This window comes from Lissotriton vulgaris, chromosome 3_1, assembly GCF_964263255.1.
Source record: "Lissotriton vulgaris chromosome 3_1, aLisVul1.2, whole genome shotgun sequence".
In the NCBI taxonomy this organism is placed as follows: domain Eukaryota; kingdom Metazoa; phylum Chordata; class Amphibia; order Caudata; family Salamandridae; genus Lissotriton; species Lissotriton vulgaris.
The window spans coordinates 2106012961-2106031892 of record NC_141689.1 but is presented as its reverse complement, the minus strand read 5'-3'; the positions used below and the strand labels follow the sequence as shown (position 1 = coordinate 2106031892).

At 48.0% G+C, this 18932-nt stretch overlaps 1 protein-coding gene across 11 annotated transcripts in view; it reads right to left on the bottom strand.

Annotated features, from left to right (window-relative positions):
• FRYL (FRY like transcription coactivator) overlaps nucleotides 1-18932 on the bottom strand; it is a 2483143-nt gene that overhangs the window by 596478 nt on the left and 1867733 nt on the right. For all 11 annotated transcript variants that reach the window (XM_086962669.1, XM_086962670.1, XM_086962671.1 and 8 more), the window contains 2 exons: nucleotides 9356-9543; nucleotides 972-1066 (listed from right to left, as the gene is read on the bottom strand). In XM_086962669.1, the coding sequence (XP_086818795.1) occupies nucleotides 972-1066; nucleotides 9356-9543 (283 nt within the window). The remainder of the gene's footprint in view (nucleotides 1-971; nucleotides 1067-9355; nucleotides 9544-18932) is intronic.

Genomic DNA, 18932 nt, shown 5'->3' with positions numbered 1-18932 from the left:
TCTGCAGAAGGGATAGCAGCAGTACCATCTATAGCTGGATGGGTGAACTGCTGGAGAAACATTCGGGACCCAGTCAGCTGAAGTCAGGGTTGTACAGCTCTCATTTTAATCATATGTGTTTGAGTACTAAAATAATAAATAGGGCCACGTTTAGTACATAGTTAGAAAAACAATCCCAAATAAAGATATAGAGCAGAGCATTTCTTAAAGTGGTATGGTATGTGTTGCTGACTGAAATAACTCACTGCCCAAAATACAATGTGTTAAAATCTATGTGGAAGAAACAGCATACAGCAGCTAGCCAAACAAAGGAACTTGCGCCGTGATGTCCTCTCAGGATGAATGTTTGCGCTTTACAAATAAATAAATACAATACAAAATACTTGTCACATCTCCAGACTCGTGGGCAAATCTGAATATTACTGGTATACAGCAGGATGTAATGAGGCCACAGGCTTTAACTGGGGACTCATAAGCTTCATTTAAAAAATGTGGGTACAGAAGCATGCCAATATATTTTGATACTCCTATTACTCATCTGTAGGTTTCATAAAGAAATGGGCAGGACATGCACTTGAGAATCTGATCTGTCAGTTTCATAAAGATTGGGAAATTATTCCTGAGACCACTAATTGAGATTTTCTGGCTGTTGTGGGTAAAGTCACGAAGAGAATGACCGGAGGGACTACGACAATGCAATTTATGCATATGCCATCATGAGCTACAGCGACACATTCCAACCATCAGTTTTAAGAACAACCAGCATTGGAATTATCTAGCTTTCAGTAGAGGAATACATTTCTAATGCTCATTGGCCGTACAGGGAGAAAAATGTAATACTTGAAAAACTAACATGGAAAATATTCAATGGGAACCTGCATGTCTTGAATGATTACCACAAAATAAAAAATATAAATAAAAGACAATAAATTCTATTGTTTTCACAAGGAAAGAAGTGGAAGAATACTCACCGAGAAAGTGCTGATAAAAGATCAAAGTGCTTTGCAGTTTCCGCTAACGTATCTATAGCAGACTCCAGCGTAAGAAGTAGTTCAACAACAAAACCCTATTTAACAAGAAATTATAGAGACATTTTTAAGAACATTTAATATCTAGGCTTAGAACTTCAAGTTAAAAGTCCAATAACTTTAAACTTTCAAGAAGGATAAAAACTTCCTCAAACGGGGCATGCCAGTAATTGGCAACATCTAAACAAAGATGAGGCAACAGAACCCATATGCTCATTTTGATAACAATGCCAACTTACCAACTTACCAACCATCTAGAACCAAAATAAATTAAGCCACTCTTACTTTGGATAATCTTGGCTTAGAATCATTTTTCTACAGTAAAATATTCCTCAGACTCAAACTTCTGACACTTCTGTTTATAAGGGTGGGACTGGCAACTTCTTTATCTTTGCTAAAGCTCGAGGCCATCTTTGCAGCACCAACTGAAAGTGATGATAATGAAACATACAGATGTAATGCACAATGTACTACTTGTGTAATGATATATCTGTAAGAGACATTAGTTAGGGATAGATTCCTTACCTTAAAATATCCCCAGGCGTCAGACTGGATCTGGAATTTTTTTGCGTAGCAGTGCCCCGTGATGACGTCGTCGGAGTACTTAGACGCCGCCTCCGCGTGCTGACGTCAGTTCTTAGACACAGCTTTTCCACGCCAAAAACGCAGAGCCATGTCAAAAACCAACACTGGTGCCATTGAAACTAGGGCCCTGAAAGGGGATGACCTTAACCCTAGATATCGGTACGCAGAACGGGGAGGATGGGTGGGTCGGTAAGGAATCTATCACTAACTAATGTCTCTTACAGATCTATCGTTACACAAGTATTAACTTGTGCATCTGAAAGAGACACGTTAGTGATAGATTCCTTACCTTAGAATAGATACCCCAGCAATGCCAACCCCGGTGGTGGGTCTGCGAACCAATAATCACACCAGAAAGTCCTGGAGGACGGAACGGCCAAAGAAGCCATCCCTCCGGACTTGGCTGTCCAGGCAATAGTGTCTTGTGAATGTGAGCATCGAGGCCCACGTAGCTGCCTGACAAATGTCCGGCCCAGGGCAGTAGTAGTCGCCGTGGCCCGAGTGGAATGGGCCTTCAGCCCAACAGGAGGTTCCTTTTTAGCCAAAGAGTAGCACGCTTGGATGCACAACACGATCCACCGAGAGATGGTCCGTTTGTGCACCGCCCGTCCTTTCTTAGCGCCCACGTAACCAACAAAGAGTTTGTCATCCACCCGGAACTGGCGTGTGCGATTCAGATAGTATGAGAGCGCGCGTTTTGGGTGCAGACGGTGGAGCATCTCTTCCTCTTTCGAGGGATGCGGAGGCGGGAAGACGGTGGGCAAGGTGATGGACTGCCCGATGTGGAAGGCTGTGACTACCTTGGGCAGGAAAGAGGGTTTTGTCCGCAACACAACCTTGTCCGGATGGACAGAAAGGAAAGGAGGTTTAGAGGATAGAGCCTGGAGCTCACTCACTCTCCTGGCAGAGGTTATGGCAACCAGGAAAGCATTCTTCAGAGTAAGAAGGCGGATAGGGACAGTTGTGAAGTGGCTCAAAGGGAGCACACATCAGATAAGTAAGAACCAGGTTCAAGTCCCACTGAGGCATCATGAAGGGAACAGGTGGATGTGTGTGTGATGCCTTTCTGAAAACGATTTACAATAGGGGACTTGAACAAAAATGGTTGATCAGGCAGCCCTAGAAAGGCTGAAAGGGCAGAAAGGTAGCCCTTGATAGTGCCTAGAGCAGAGCCCTGCTGGGCAAGAGAAAGAAGGAAGAGGAGAACCTCAGAAAGAGGGGCAAAGAGAGGATCCACAGCCTTTGCTGTGCACCATGCCACAAATCTGTTTCACCTGCAGGCGTATACCGACTTTGTGGAGGGACGCCTGGCTGGCAGAATGATATTACAGACTTCAGGAGGCAAGTCAAATGGCCTCAACTGTCGCCGCTCAATCTCCAAGCATGGAGGTGGAGACTGGACAGGTTCGGGTGGAGGACCGTCCCCTGTTGCTGCGACAGAAGGTCCTCCTGAAGAGGCAGACGAACAGGGGGATCGACTGACATACTGAGTAGCTCTGGATACCAGTACCTTTGTGCCCAGTCTGGAGCCACAAGGATGACTTGGGCCCGGTCGCGTTTGATCTTCTTCAGCACTCTGGGCAGAAGTGGTATAGACGGAAAGGCGTACAACAGACCTCAACTCCACTCGCGACGAAAAGCATCTCCGAGCGAGTGCCGCCTTGGAAATTCCAACGCTCAGTTCAGACGCCATTCGTGATCCATCATGCACCGGCGGCTGAGTTCGTCCGCTATGGTGTTCAGAGAACCTGCCAGGTGTTGAACCACCAGGGTCACGCCCTGATGTTCCAGCCACTGCCAAAGGCGCAGAGCCTCCTGGCAGAGGGTCCACGACCCCACCCCGCCCTGTTTGTTGCAGTACCACATGGCGGTGTTGTTGTCCGTGAACACCTGCACTACACTCCCTCGGACAGAGGGGAGGAATGCCTTCAGTGCAAGATGAATCACCCGCAGCTCCAAAAGGTTGATATGGAGCCGGGACTCCGCCGGAGACCAGAGGCCTCTGATCTCCGCCTCTCCTATGTGGCCTCCCCAGCGCTGGAAGGACGCGCCCGTCACAACTACGTGCTCCGGTTGGGGAAGGGAGAGGGATCTGCCGCTACCCAATCGCGGTCCGTGAGCCACCACTGCAACTGTCTCGCAGTGCCCTCCGAGATCAGGACATGGTCGGACAGGTTGCCCTGATGCTGGGCCCACTGAAACTTCAGGTCCCACTGCAGAGCCCGCATTTGCCAACGGGTGTGATGCACCAGAAGGATGCAGGAAGCCATCAGCCCCAGAAGCCGCAGCGTCAACCTGACCGAAACTCAGGATAAAGGCTGAAAGATCTGAATCCGAACCTGAATATACCGAACCCGCTGCTCGGGGGGGATAAACCCGAAACTGCGCCGAATCGAGAACCGCTCCGATGAAGAGGAGCTTTTGAGAGGGACACAGGTGCGACTTCGGCACGTTGATGGAGAACCCCAGCAGGTGCAGGAGATCCGCCGTCCTCTGGAGGTGGTTGACGACTGTCTGGGGCGAGCCCGCCTTCAACAACCAGTCGTCGAGGTAGGGAAGACTGAAACCCCTAACCTGCGTAGATGAGCTGCGACAACCGCCATCACTTTCGTGAACACCCATGGGGCGCTGGTAAGGCCGAAGGGGAGCATGGTAAACTGAAAGTGCTCGTGGCCTACAATGAACCACAGGTAACGCCGGTGGGCCAGCAGGACGGGGATGTGGAAATAAGCGTCCTGCAAGTCCAACGCTACCATCCAGTCTCCTGGGTCCAGGGCAGCTAAGACCTGAGCCAGTGTCAGCATTTTGAACTTCTCCTTACGGAGGAAGCCGTTGACGTTCCGTAGGTCCAATATAGGGCATAGGCCCCCTTTGCCCTTCTTGGGTACCAGAAAGTAGTGGGAGTAGCAACCACACCCTACTTCTGGCCGAGGAACGCGCTCAATAGTCCCTTTGGCCAAGAGGGCTGTAACTTCCTCCTGCAGAAGCCGCAAGTGATCCCCCGATACGCAGAGGTATTGCGGTGGCATGGCTGGAGGGGTCGTCTCGAAGGGGAGGGAGTAGCCCCTTCGGACGATTTGCAGCACCCACCTGTCTGATGTGACAGTGCACCAGTGGGAGTGGTGATGGCGAACCTTGCCCCCCACTGGTGTCACATGTGCCTGAAAGCACGGACTAGGAGGGTTTTGAGGCGGATGCTGCGGGGGAAGGTGTGGACTGGCCTCGCCGTTGTCCCCGACCGCCTCCACGGCGATTTCCATGGCCACCACCGCGTTTTATGTTAGTCTGCGGTGCGTGCTGGCAGCACGTGTGGGGGCGCCCCTTCCTTGGCCACGAAAGGAGTGAAAGGCACCCATTTGCTGGCGCAGGCAGAGAGGCCCAAGGACTTGGCCGTAGCCCTGGAGTCCTTAAAGCGCTCAAGCGCATGGTCTGCCTTTTCACCAAAGAGGAGACGGCCATCAAACGGCATGTCCATCAGTGTATTCTGGACATCCGCTGAAAAGTTGGCGGACCTCAACCAGGCGTGGCGACGAATCGCCACCGTCGTTGCCATCGCTCTGCCCAGTGAGTCAGTGGTATCCAGCCAACACCAGATGGAGAAACGTGCCGCATCTCAACCATCCGCAAGGGATTGGGCGAGTTTAGCCTTGACCTCCGCCGGGCATTGTGGCACCACATCCGCGACCGTGTCCCACAGGGAGTGGGTGTAACAGCTCAAGAGGCATGCGGTGTTGGAAGACCGCAGTCCCAAACTAAGGGAGGAGAATATCTTATTTCCATAATTCTCATAACTCTTGGATTCCCGATCAGGCGGAGCCAACGGGAATGCAGTCTGGAAATTAGAGTCCTGGATGACCAGGCTCTCAGAGGGGAGGGTGGGTGGACAGGAAACAAGGGTCGCCCAGAGCCGGCGTCTGGCCTCGTTCCTATCTACAGGCTGGCCTGTAGCGGGCCTGGACCAAGTGCCCAAAAGAACGTCAGTCAAGGCCTCATTAAACGGCAGCAGAGGCTCGGTGAGCTTGACTGCGGTTTAAGGACCTCAGTGTGGAGATAAGACCTCACGGCCGCGACGGGGAGCTCAAGGCCCAAGGCCTTGGCTGCCCGCGTCAACACCACACTGAAGGTTGCCCCCCCCCCCCTCCGTAGCCACGCTAGGAGGCGAGACAAAACCAGTGTCTGGCGAGGTGTCCAGACCACTGGCATCCCCAAGTCCACCTGTCCAGTCCTCCTGGGACTGACACTCATGTGTCAGAGGGTCCTCAGACACCTCCCAATACTCATCACCCATCTCCTGATAATCAGGGTTGGTAAAGGACGGGTCCGGGTTCATTGAAGTAGAACTCTACAAGCGGCGTCGAGAGCGGCGGCCAGTGGCGCCGCTCCAACGCCGGAACCGGGTCGAGGGAGGTATTGGGAACGGCGCCGCCCGAGGACGCAGATTCCTTCACATAGAATTATCCTCAGGCCTGAAACTGGATCCCGAAACTTTTAGCCACAGCATCCCTGCGCGCAGGGGGAGGGGCGGAATGACACGACTCCGCCCAGGCGTCGTCCACATACGCGACGTCAGCAAGGTCACATAAGCCCCACCCGGCACGCCTACGTCAGTTTTCTGCTGAGAACTTTTCTGCATCACAACGTGGAGCCACCAGACAAAAAAAACTGTGGGAGCATGGGAACAGTGTACGAAACAGTAGAAAAAGAGGGAAATGGAGATAAGCGACACCGAGGGGAACAGTACAACACTGCAGTGTCCAAAGCCAGGGGCAGAAGAAAGAACAGAGCTGAGCCCTGAGCAGCCATCCTGCCAGTACGCAAACAACCTCCCCCCGCCTGTGCCCTGGAGACAAGGAACCTGCGTCAAAAGTCAAAACACATGCAGCAGGCTTACCACCCTCGTCCAGAAACAAGGAAGGGGAGCCAGTCCCAAGGTAGACAGGTACCACAAACCTCCAAGACACCCCAGCATAGAGGGCAACCACCTCTCAAGGAACAAGGGCAAGGCCTGGCCAGATGACCTCTATTAGGAGGTTAGCAGAGGGGCCAGGGCCTTCAGAAGCAAGAGGAAGGAAAGGGAGGGAAGGGCAGAGATGGAAGGCAAACCCCCCCAAATCTGGAGTAGCCAGAGCAGCGGGGCACAAGAGCATCGTAACCCCATCCTCCAAGGAACCAAGAGGAGGAGTGAACCGCAACCAGACAGAGCCACCCGTCAAGAGCAAAGGCAGCACTCACAGGAGAAACAGCTCCCCACCGGGAGGCAAGTACCGAAGACCAACCCAATGGTCCTCGCAGAAGGGGGAGGAAGGGCAGGCCGTGAAGGAATCTGCAGCTAGAATCGTCTCTACCAGACACATCGTTACCGAAGGTAAGTAACTCGTACATCTGATAGAGATGACTAGCCGCAGAATCCTTCATGTAGAATAGATACCCTAGCCATACCCACAGAGAAGGAGGGTCTGCGGAAGGACCCCACCAGCCGAGACACAACAGAAAAGCCCACAGGGGACTAGTCCCATGGACAGGGCGAACAGCCCCACCTTCCCAGGCAAGGAGGAGGAGGGGAGGAACCCCCTCAAGCAGAACACCACCAACCCTGAGTGGGATGTGGGAAGGAGAGAGAGAGTGTAAAAAAATTCAAAAGAATCCCGTTCACCATCAGCAGAGGAACCAAAGGCAAGGCCAGGAATGCAGTAGCACTCCACATCCCTACAAGGCAACAGAACTTCCATCCAATCTCAGATATTGTGACGGACGATAGAAGGCAAGCCTCCTTTGAAGGCATTTAGCCCCTGCGGCATAAAGGGCCTTGTGTGCAAGAGTTAGGGCTTTGAAAACTATCCGCTTCCGGATAGGCAGCCAATGAAGGGACTGCAACAGGCCAGAAACTCTGACTCGCCTATGCAGGCCAAAAATGGCACGCGCTGCCGCATTCTGGACCACCTGCATCCGTTGCAGGAGATATTCCGGGAGGCCAAGATATAGGACGTTGGAGTAGTCCAGTCTTGAACCGATCAAGGCCTGTACCATAGTTAACTTAGAGTCTGCCTCAACTGCTGATAAGGGGGAGAAGGATGAATGAATTAAGAGGAGCAGATTCCAAAGGAAGGAGAAAAAACACTTGCAGAGTTCGGAAGCGGGACAACACTGAACAGCAGACTGTTCGAGAGAGTTGATCTGATTATACCCAGATGATGTTTGGATACCCCAAATATTTTTAAGTTCAAGCAGCACAAGCCGAACAGAAAACCATTTCCCCCTCTATCCCCACTCCAAACGTGCCCTCTCAAGTGATCAACAGAGGAGCACAACTAACTTATGCTGGCTATATTAATCACACCGAGACAAGGAAGGGCAACATGGCCAAGAGGAAAATGCCCACTTCAAGGAATGCCAGTTCCTGCGTGACCAAACAGGGACTTCCTCGGAGCGGTTACCTATACACTAGGCCCTAAGAAAAGGAGGTGAGGGCGCCAGGCCAAGTAGCGGCACATGTGAGCATGTCTGCAACTGTGATCTGCACAGTAACCTTAAAGTCTAACTAAGTTGACATGCAGGTAAAAACACCACCTGAACTGAACAAGCACTGTGTGCTTTACTACAGGTTTATGTGGGATCCTTGCTAAAAGAGAACTATCTAGCAAAGAACATACGGAATGGCATTCAGGTTGCAAAAATCAGCAAAGCTACCCATCTGCTCCCATTGTGAGCCTGAGGTTATTCTGGCCTATTGATCTCTGTTCCTGTAACCTGTGTTGAACTCTTTAACAATCACCGTGAAGCCAGATGTTCTAAACCAGGAGAGACTGTACGGCCACTGTCGACAAACCTGCTCTGCCCAGCGAGTCAGTTGTGTCTGAACCACACCTAATGGTTAACTTTACTGCATCTCTCCCATCCTTTACTGCCTGGGAGAGTACAGCCAGGCCTCCTCAGAGACCGGTGCCACCACTAGCACAACCGTCTCACAAAGAGTGGGAGAGAAACAGCCTAATAAGCATACAGCATTCACCGACCGCAATGCCAGGCTGGTAGAAGAAAGCAATTTCTTCCCAAGTGTGTCCAGCCTCTTAGATTCCGTATCTAAAGAGAGACCGTGGGGTAGCTCTAATCCAGAGCAGTGCTTAACTGGCACTGAAAGAAAATTACTGACGGCCGCGTGCTTGGGCACCACCTACATAGGTGACAGACATTGCAACCGAAGCGAACGCCAACATCATGCAGAGCCGAACGGAGCCACCCGACGCACAGGGATACTGCTCGTGCAATTGTTTCTGGATCCAGCCTGACGCCAGGGAAATTCAAAGGTAAGGAATCTGCAGCTAGAAGTCTCTATCAGATATGGTAAAACAGGAGATGAGGGGCTTGTGCTCTCAGCAATGGGCAGTGTGTGACTTAATTTTTGGAAACTTCATCATGAAATAAATGCATAAAATAAGGGTGACTATCAAACTGGCACAAACAATTCAGATTTAGTCTTATTAAGCACAGTCCTTATTAGGAAGTATAAACAGCTAGTCTTAAACTTCAGTATACATGTCATTTCCATATATTATAATATATGAGAGCCCGCAATTATAGTATAAAAAAAGCAGGTCTGTAATTTCCATATAATTTTACTCACACCAACGTGTTTCTACTAGTTGTGCATATCTACACACAAACTAGACAATTAAACTGGACAACATTACAGTGAAAATTGCATGGAATCAATGAGGAGCCCAAAAAAGAACTGATATACCAACCTGAGCTTCTTCTCCTGTATCTCCAACTGTCTCTACAAGACGTGAAAGGACATCAGATAAAGACTCTGCAGAAAGAGGCTGCTTAAGGGCCCTAAAAATCTGAAAGGACCTCCCAGCATAATGACGTGATGAACAAGACAGTGCTGTTTGCAAAGAAACTTCACCAAGTTGGTGCTCCAATTGAAATCCTAGTAATAAATAGGAAAGCAATGCAGTTGTTTATCATATCGCGCATTTACAGAGTATTTTTGACAGTCATATGCTTCTGCTATCTTATTCCAAATCTGAACCATTCAACCACAAGTGCACACAAGCGAATAACATGACGTCAAGTACAAACACTTAATATAGAAACGTCTGTACATCCACAATATAAAACGTGCTGGTACAAATGAAGTATCCTCAGATGAAAGTTCATAACATTACATTGTCATGTAGTTGTATACATCTAATAAAGTTTAGCTACTTCCCACCATCTTAAAATGTTTGCCCACCAATGAAATGAGAGCTGGCAAAAAGAATGAAGATGTTGGACACAACTACCGCTATCAAAATTACAGACGGTGATGGGAGGAATGTTTGCAAATAATCTAACCACTGGAAATCACTCTGGGGCCCGTTCAAACCCATTATTTTTGGCCCAGAGGTCTGCCTTATACAAATCATAACTAAGAAACACCACTGAACCCGTTTATTTACTCATCACGCGCTCTGCACTCCATTGACCTGGTGACAAAATAGGGCTTTCTTAGGGTTAAGCCGATACAGGTCTTCCTTTGCCTTCAAGAGGTCACTGTTAGATAGAGAGCCAGAAGCATGGTTTGAAAGGTTCAACTATGAAATCAAATAAAGAAAAAATGAACGTCAATGTGGAAGGTTGAGACTTCATCTTTCTTCAAAAGCCTAACAGAATAGCAGATCCACCAAAAGAGTCCCTTGATATTAGAACCCTTTCGAAGCCCCAACACCCCCACGCTTCCTTACAAGAGACAAAAAGCCATGTAACTTAAAGAGGAAAAGACACATGAGAGAAGGAGAGACGAGAAATGAAAGAATAAGACCAAGAACACCCATAAAGCAGGAAAGCCACCACAACATCTCCCCTTACCATAAAATATCACCACAACACATCTCCCCTTAACACAAAAACTAAATTCTAAATAAAAAGTGGCAATAAAATAAATAATGTATCATTAGAAAGCAAATTAGTCTAAAACAGGTAGCCATAAATAACACCAGGATGAAACTAAACATAATTTTCAGATGTTCAGTTAGATAAATCTTTTTTTTAACTTCTCCTTGAAGCTTGAGGACTGATTCTACAATGTCTTCATTACAACACAAGAATGCTCAGAACTGGAATATGGTGAACCATTTTTGTCTCCAAATTACTACAAACTTCCCCAACGTTCAGATGGTCAAAATCTAATAAAAAAACTTACATCTCATGACTCACATTTCCAAAGGATTTTGTCTTATGCCTTAATTGTAGCAACCCACTGAGACTCCACTAATCATTAGATATAAGTTGATCTAGCCAGCAGGACACAATTTTACAGGGCAGAAAACTAAATCTGAGAGGCACGCTTGGTATATGGTGCTCACTTATGTAAGTGTAGGACCCTGCACTAATCCAGAAAACCCTTATGGTGATTTTAGAGGTCTTAGTCCACCTCAGAAAGCTCTCTAAATGGCAGCTGTGGAGAGATGTCGTAATTTGACGGTGATCGGGTTAGCGTTAAGCTTTGCTACACGTATTTCCCTTATCTTGACTATGGTTGTCGGAAGCCATTTTGTATGTATCGGCGGCCATTTTAGATGAATGCGTTGCCTCGTGGTCAGCATGCCCTTTTGTCCTTTCTCTGTACCACTGACCACTCGAGTTTGCCCAGCAACAGGCTATTTTTAGTATTGGTCAAGCTCACACATGCGCATTTTAGTCTGAACAGTCATCACTTAGGAATGTCCCCCAAAACTGACCAGTGGTGTTATAGCTCCTCTCATGAGTTGGCTGCGTTCCAAAAATGACCATATATGTACCTAAACCTCTGTAACTGTGTTCCGCCTACATTTTTATTACTGTAAAACTGTATAAAAGAAGGACATGCACCGATGTTCGGTGTGATACTTCTTGCATTGCCGAAGGGTGCTGTAGGAATGTACCACCACCCCATGGGGTCTTAATAAACTTGTCTTTTGCATTTTCTAGTTTCCGTGCCAACATCTGTTATGGTGTAGAGGGTATTCTACGGAGTATGTAGGCCTGGAGAACCCAATACCACAAATTGGCGACCACGAAGGGACTCATCGTCGACTCGGATGCCCGAAGGAGAGGTCGTGACGAAGGATTGGAAACTCGCCATGGACGCGTACGCTGCCACTGAGTGACCCGAGTCTTGGCACCCACTGTGTTTTCTTCCTTTCCTTCTGATCTGACCTTCCAGGTGGCGCCGGTCCTCGACTGAGATCCTGTTCGTTTGAGTTGTCGTACAGTGCCGGTTTGGCTGATTTGATCAAAGACCTTGGCAGTTGGAACCTGGATATCTGAGAATTTGGTAAGCTTGTGATTGGTAAGATAGTCTACGGATGCTTACTGTGGCTCTTTGAATATGTTTTGAGTTAGCTAACATTTGATTCTATGATTTGAACTATATGTGCAGTGCACTTCACATAGGCGGGCATGTAGAGATATTTCTCTAAATTTGTTTGTCTTTGAACGGCACATTTGTGTGGAGTATATTAAGTGCCATTTTTGTGGTATCACGTTTCCGTGATACTTTTTGAACATGTGCTGTCTTGGAAATGGTACCACTTATCGATTAAATGAATCTCAGCCGGCTCCCCCAGAGGGGACTCCCAATCGGGAGATGTATGTTAAATTCGGTCTGCCCCCTATATTATACAGTAAATTATGGAATAAGTACACCAGATCTGATCCTGAGTTGCAATGGCCACTACATGGGTCGTTTGATTTACGAAAGGTTCAGTATGTGGAGCAATGTTTGTTTCAGCGCAGGTCTAGACAAGATATGTTTGATTGTGTACGAATGTGGGAGAAAGCAGTGCGTGAACGAATGAAGCGTGAAATAGCCTTGGCGGAAAAAGAGCAGCGTAAGGCTGCTCGAGATAAGGCTTTACAGCTGGAGAAAGAGTTGCAGGAGAAGAAAGAGAGGGAGGCACGGGAACGTAATTTGCAAACGAGTGGTCAATTTCCTATTCGGCGTCCGCTTTATCCTGTTCTTACTAATGAAGTTGATGATTTTTCATTATTAGATCGGTGACCGCCTCCGTACGTTTTGCCTACGGCCCCGGCCGGAGATGATCACAGGAGTAAGAGTATGAGGTTAAGTGCTAGTGTAACTGCAGAGTTGCGCAGTTTTGCTCGCAAGCTTAATTTGAACAAAATAACTTTATCAGAGATTAAAGATGAAATGAGTAAGTGGTCGGAGCGAGAACGGTTGTATTTTTTAAACACTTTTGGAGATGAAGTTGTAGAAAGCCCAGGCAGGCTTTCGTCCTAAATTAGGAACTGAGGCCGCCCTTCTGAAGGTAACTGAACTGGCTAGGAAACAGATGGACGAAGGCGGCACCACAGCAATTATGTTGCTTGATCTTAGTGCCGCCTTCGACACTGTCAACACCAGCATCCTCCTTCCCCGCCTACATCAAATAGGAATCGCAGGGAAGGCTATTCAATGGTTTCAGTCCTTTCTGGAGAACCGTTCCTTTGAGGTAATAGAGGACACCATCGACTCGAAAATCTGGCCTCTTGACCAAGGTGTGCCCCAGGACTCTGCCTTAAGCCCTACCCTTTTTAATATTTATATGCAACCTCTTGCTGACATAGTGCATTCGTTCGGTTTAGACATAGTGACCTACGCCGACGATACGCAACTGGTTGTATCTTTGAATCGGCCCAATACCTCCCCTCACAATCTTAGTAACTGCTTGATAGTGGTTACCCAGTGGATGACCACCTCGCATCTGAAGCTCAACGGAGAAAAAACTGAGCTAATGATTCTGGGCAATCCTACTATTTCTAGCCCTCCGCTGGATTGGCCCACATGCTTAGGTACCCCACCTCAATCGAAAACCCATATAAAAAGCTTGGGCATTTGGCTGGATGCCAACTTAAATTTCACACAACAAGCAACTATTCTGTCTGCCACTTGCTTTGGCCTTATGCGCATGCTTAGGAAGGTGTTACCTCTTCTCCCCCCCCCAAGCCCGTAGAATAACGGTGCAAGCCATCATCCTGTCCCGTTTGGACTACGGGAATTCCTTATACCTTGGGGCCCCGGTATCTACTACAAGGAAGCTCCAGGTCACTCAAAATGCGGCAGCCCGCCTTTTGCTGGGCCTTAATCATCGTGAATCAGGCACAGCGGCTCTCAAAAAACTTCACTGGCTTCCTATTAAGGCCAGAGTACTGTTCAAATCTATGTGCATTATTCACAAGGCCATGTGGAAGACCGCACCAGCTATGATTCGTTCCCTAGCAACTCCGTATCTCCCCCATCGAACATTGCGATCTAGCACTGCTTTTCTGGCCACTATCAATAAGATCAAAAGAACCAGATGGGGCGGACGTTCTTTTTCCTGGAATGCCGCTAAGGCCTGGAACACCCTGCCCACTACCCTTCGCAGCAAATCAAACCTTCTGGAATTTAGGAAGAAACTGAAAACTTTTCTTTTCATCTAAATTTTTGGTCTCGCGTTTCGCTGTCCAGTTTGGCAATACTTAGCGCTACGAGGCCCCCGGGTTGTTTGCACTTAATAAAACTCAATTAATAATAATAATAATAATAGAACGATTTAGGAAACATTCGCCCGATTTAGAGCCTAAGGATATATCAGTTCATCGTGAGAATATGAGTAAAGGTTTATTTGTTATTGCAGATGCGGATGAATTTTTCAGACGGTTGGTCCAGCTACGGGACGAGGCGTCCAGATTGCGGGAAGCACGAAAAGCATCAGACGTGCCTGCGCCGGGATTGACGGAGAAATCCAAAGAGTGTTCTATCTTTGGAGCAGATAAGCGTTCTACAGTTCATGTTATGCCTATGCGCGAAGCCGCACCTTTGTATGTCCCCCCCCAAAGGGCAAGGTACAAGTGATGATAAATTGTCCGGGGATGCAAAGGGTTATTTTGTATATAATTGGGTATATACACCTTGGAATAGAGCAGATGTTATGGCATTGAAAAATGCTTTACCCGATCCTCGTAAAAATCCGTCAGCTTTCTATGAAGGAGTGGAAGGGGCTATTTCTTCATGTGTTCTGACACTAGTTGATATCGATCTTTTCTTTGGGTTAATATTGCCCCCTGATATGTGGAGAGCGATTCGTAAGTTTGATGACCAAGCACTTTTGGGAGCGGATTGGAAAGTTTTAGCCCAAGCTGATTTAGATAGGGAGCCTGCATGTAAGCCTTGTCAATTAATTCTAGATCTCCCAACAGCTATAAATTAAATACGCTTGTTCCCCCTAAAAAGATTGATTGGACTATGTTAGCCTCTTGCAAACAGAAACAGGATGAGTCGGTGTCTGACTTCTCACGCTTTGAAGAAGCGTTTCATGATTACAGTGGGCAATTATTAACGGATGACACGGGTAGGCATTTGTGTGTCGATAAGTATGTGGCTAATCTCCTGCCGGAGATTGCAAAACGTTTGAAAACTAGCGAAAGTTCCTGGACCACGGCGACCCCTGCATCCTTGTTGACTATGGCTCAGTATTATGAGCGACAGGAATTAGAGGCAAAAGAAAGTACTGATAAGAAAGCGAAGGAGTTAAGGACGAAGGTGATGTTGGCTCAGGTTCGTGCTACGCAGCCAAGAGGGAATGATAGAGGCAGGCGAGGAGGGTATGGTACGTCTTCTGGTCGTACCGACATTGCTGAGGATCAATGTGCATATTGTAAAGAGTTTGGACATTGGGCTTCAGATTGTCCGGTGCTTCGTGAACAACGTAATCAGCGTGGTCGAGGAAGTGGAAGGACACGGAATAGTTATTCGGAAGCGAGAGGTGGAGCAAGTGATCGTGGTAGGTTTGAGGCGAGGGGTCGTGGTCAGGATGATCATAATACTTTTGATCGACGGAATCAGTACCAGATATCGGAGGGTGAGAATGCTGAGTCTCAGGACTATGTACATGCATAGGATTGCGTAGGATGGGGTGTGGAATCGGTTGAAGTGCCAGTAGATCAAAGCGGTCCATATGTATCAGCGGGCGTTTTGGGTTCTACTGATCAGTTTTTGGTTGATACAGGAGCTACTCGTAGTGCTCTGTCTAAAAACTTGGTTCCAAGGGCTCCCCTGTCTGGCGAAACAATTACATCCATAGGGTTCGATGGAACACCCTCTCTTAGCCCATTGTCACAACCTTTTACGTTTTACATTGACAGATTCTTTGGTCCGTGCCCATTTTTATTGTCGCCGAATACTCCAGACAATATTATGGGCATAGATTTGCTTAAATATTTCCGAGCAACGATACGATGCGCTCCTGAAGGAGTGCGGGTTATTTTGAATGACAATTATCCGGATGTAGGAAGACTATGCAAGAAATTGAAGCGTTAGCCTCTCTCCCACACACGTTATGGGCTACATCGGACACGGATGTGGGACAGATGCTCATTCCACCTATTCGAATAACTGTTAAGGAGGATGTGCCTCTGCCACGTGTATCATAATACAAAATCTCAAGGGAAGGTGAAATTGCCTTGACTCACATTGTTCAGGATTTGATTATTGCAGGAGTAGTGGAGGAAGTTCCCTACAATGTTTGTAACAGCCCGATTCTTCCGATCTTAAAGAAAGATACTGATGACAAGGTCTATCGATTTATTATTGATTTGAGGGAAATAAACAAAATTGTAGTGCCCCAGTACCCAGTGGTGTCTGATATCACCACCTTACTTACTTTGGTTCCACCCACTGCCACCACGTTTTCTGTAATAGATCTCAAAAACGCCTTCTTTTCCATTCCAATACATTCCGATAGCAGATATCTATTTGGCTTCACATTAAATAATAAATCGTATAGATTTTGTCGAGTTCCTCAAGGCTATACAGAAAGTCCTAGCATCTATAGCCAGGCTTTAAAAAGACAGCTCGATTCGTTTGATTTGCAGTCTGGAGTAGCTCTCATCCAGTATGTCGATGATATTTTACTTGCTGCAGACACGTATGCACAGTGTGAGGAGAGTACTCTTGCTTTGCTCTCTTTCCTTGCTCAGAATAATCACAAAGTATCTAGGAAAAAACTGCAATACTGTAGACCAAAGGTGACCTACCTCGGTCATCTTTTGTCTAAGGAGGGACATGCATTAACATCTGATCGAATTCAAGCAATTTTAGATACACCAGTCCCCCGTACTCAGAGAGATGTACGTGCCTTCATAGGTTTAACGTCCTTTTGTAGACAGTGGATAATGGGGTTTTCGCACATTATAAAACCTTTGTTAGCATTATTGTCCAAAACTACACCAATGCCTCTTGAATGGACAGTTGAATGTCAGACTGCTTTTGAACAATTGAGACAAGCCCTTTGTTCTGCACCAGTGTTAGGTACACCAGATTACACGAAGATTTTCACGTTATACGTACATGAGAAAGATGGGTGTGCATTGTCAGTGTTAGTGCAGACACACGGGGATAAGCAGAGGCCCTGCGCATACTTGATCCTGTGGCACGAGGATTACCTGGGTGCTTTCGAGCAGTTGCAGCAACAGCAGTGGCTATACGGCAGAGTGAGGGAATAGTTTTGTCGCACAAGTTGCTAGTGTTAGTTCCCCATGCGGTAGATGCACTGTTAAATCAAACAAAGACCCAGTATCTTACGAGTGCACGTCTAACAGCATATGAGCTCACACTGTTGGCGCCACACATCACACTAAAGAGATGTGATACCCTGAACCCTGCTACGTTATTGCCGTATCCGGTTGCTGAGGGCCAAGAGGAAGAACACCATGATTGTGTTTTCCTGACCGAAGAACAAACAAAGGGTTGTGTCGACTTACAGGATACGCCACTTCCAGATGTGGATGGGGAACTGTGGGTTGATGGATCGTGTTTAAGGCTGCCAGATGGCACAACTTCTGCAGCATATCAAACTGCTGTGGATCCAAGGGGGTCCTGCAACGCCAGGAACGAAGAAGTTGGCGGCGCAGAGGCCGAAGCCACAGGCAGCACAGGTCAAGGACCCCCAGTCGGGCCCGTGGGGCCCGGAGGCAGACCGGCGGGGGGAGACGGTCCAAATAGGGCAGCCATGGCTGCAAGTAAGTCCTGCACCTGGGCCGGAGGCGCTCCTGGACCCAGAAAGGGTGGGTAGGCCGGGGTTGACTGCATAGGCGCCGCCAGAGCCGCGGGGTGGTACTGCCCATACCCTCAGCCGGGTGACAGCCGAGGGGAAGTCGGAGAATGATGACGCTTCTTCGACTTCTTCGAGTGCCTCGACTTACCTGAACCCGAGCGCGAGGACTTGGAACCCAAAGAATGGATGATGGCGGCTCCGCGACCGGTCCCTCGACTTACTCTTCGACAGGGACCTTGAATGGCGCTGCGCAGCAACTTTCGGGAATGCTCCCGCAAACTGTTTGGCTCCATGTCCCGACAGTCGGAGCACAACCCGGGGTCATGGTCGCGCTCTAGGCAGTAGAGACACACGTCGTGGGGGTCTGTCACCGACATCATGCGTCGACAGGCTCAGCAGGACTTAAAACCGGGCATCCCTACTCTGCACGAGGAGCCCATAGACTCTCAAAAATGGAGACAAAATATTTTAAAAACTCAGTGAAAAACTTGACAGGGAGTAGTTGCTCTTCCCGGTTCTGCGCTTGCTGGCGTGGAAAAAGAAAACTGACGTCAGCACGCGAGGGCGGCGTCTAAGTAGCTGCCGCAATGTCATCCCGGCAAACAACGCCAACGACGGACACGGAGCAGCACGACGCGACCTTCCGACGCGCAGGGGTACGGCAGATGAAAACTTTCTGGATCCAGGCTGACACCTGAGGGTAATTCTAAGGTAAGGAATCTGTCACTACGTGTTTCTTTCAGATACTCCGTTTAAAATAACTAACTAAATAAATAAAATAACATACAAAGAGCTGGTCAGCAGATCTGAACTCCTTGGTGCATACAGTGTAAAACCTAACAGCTCTTCTGTGGTCTACCCAGAGTAACCTCTACTCTTGCTTGGTGGGATGAAGGAGAGATTAGAAGGTAAGAAGGATAACTGACAGAGATGGAAATGAGTCAACACCTTGATAAGGAAGCCGCTTTCATTCAGGTGACCAATTTTTCTGGAATGGAGCATGTTTAGAGCAGATAGATGTTTAATGCTGACTACTTAATGGTATTATTGGCGTGATCATGGCCAAACAAAAAACTGCTCAAAATGTCAACAACCTCAGCTAGCAATTCTGGAGGAGCTCAAAAGGAGAGTCAGTCCATCAAGCTAGTTCAAACAAGATTCAAATTCAACTGGGCTGTCACAAAAGGAGTTGGTTGAAGCAGGTTTGTCAGTCCCTTCAAAAACCTCAACATGATCAGGGATATGAACACGGATGGCTGGT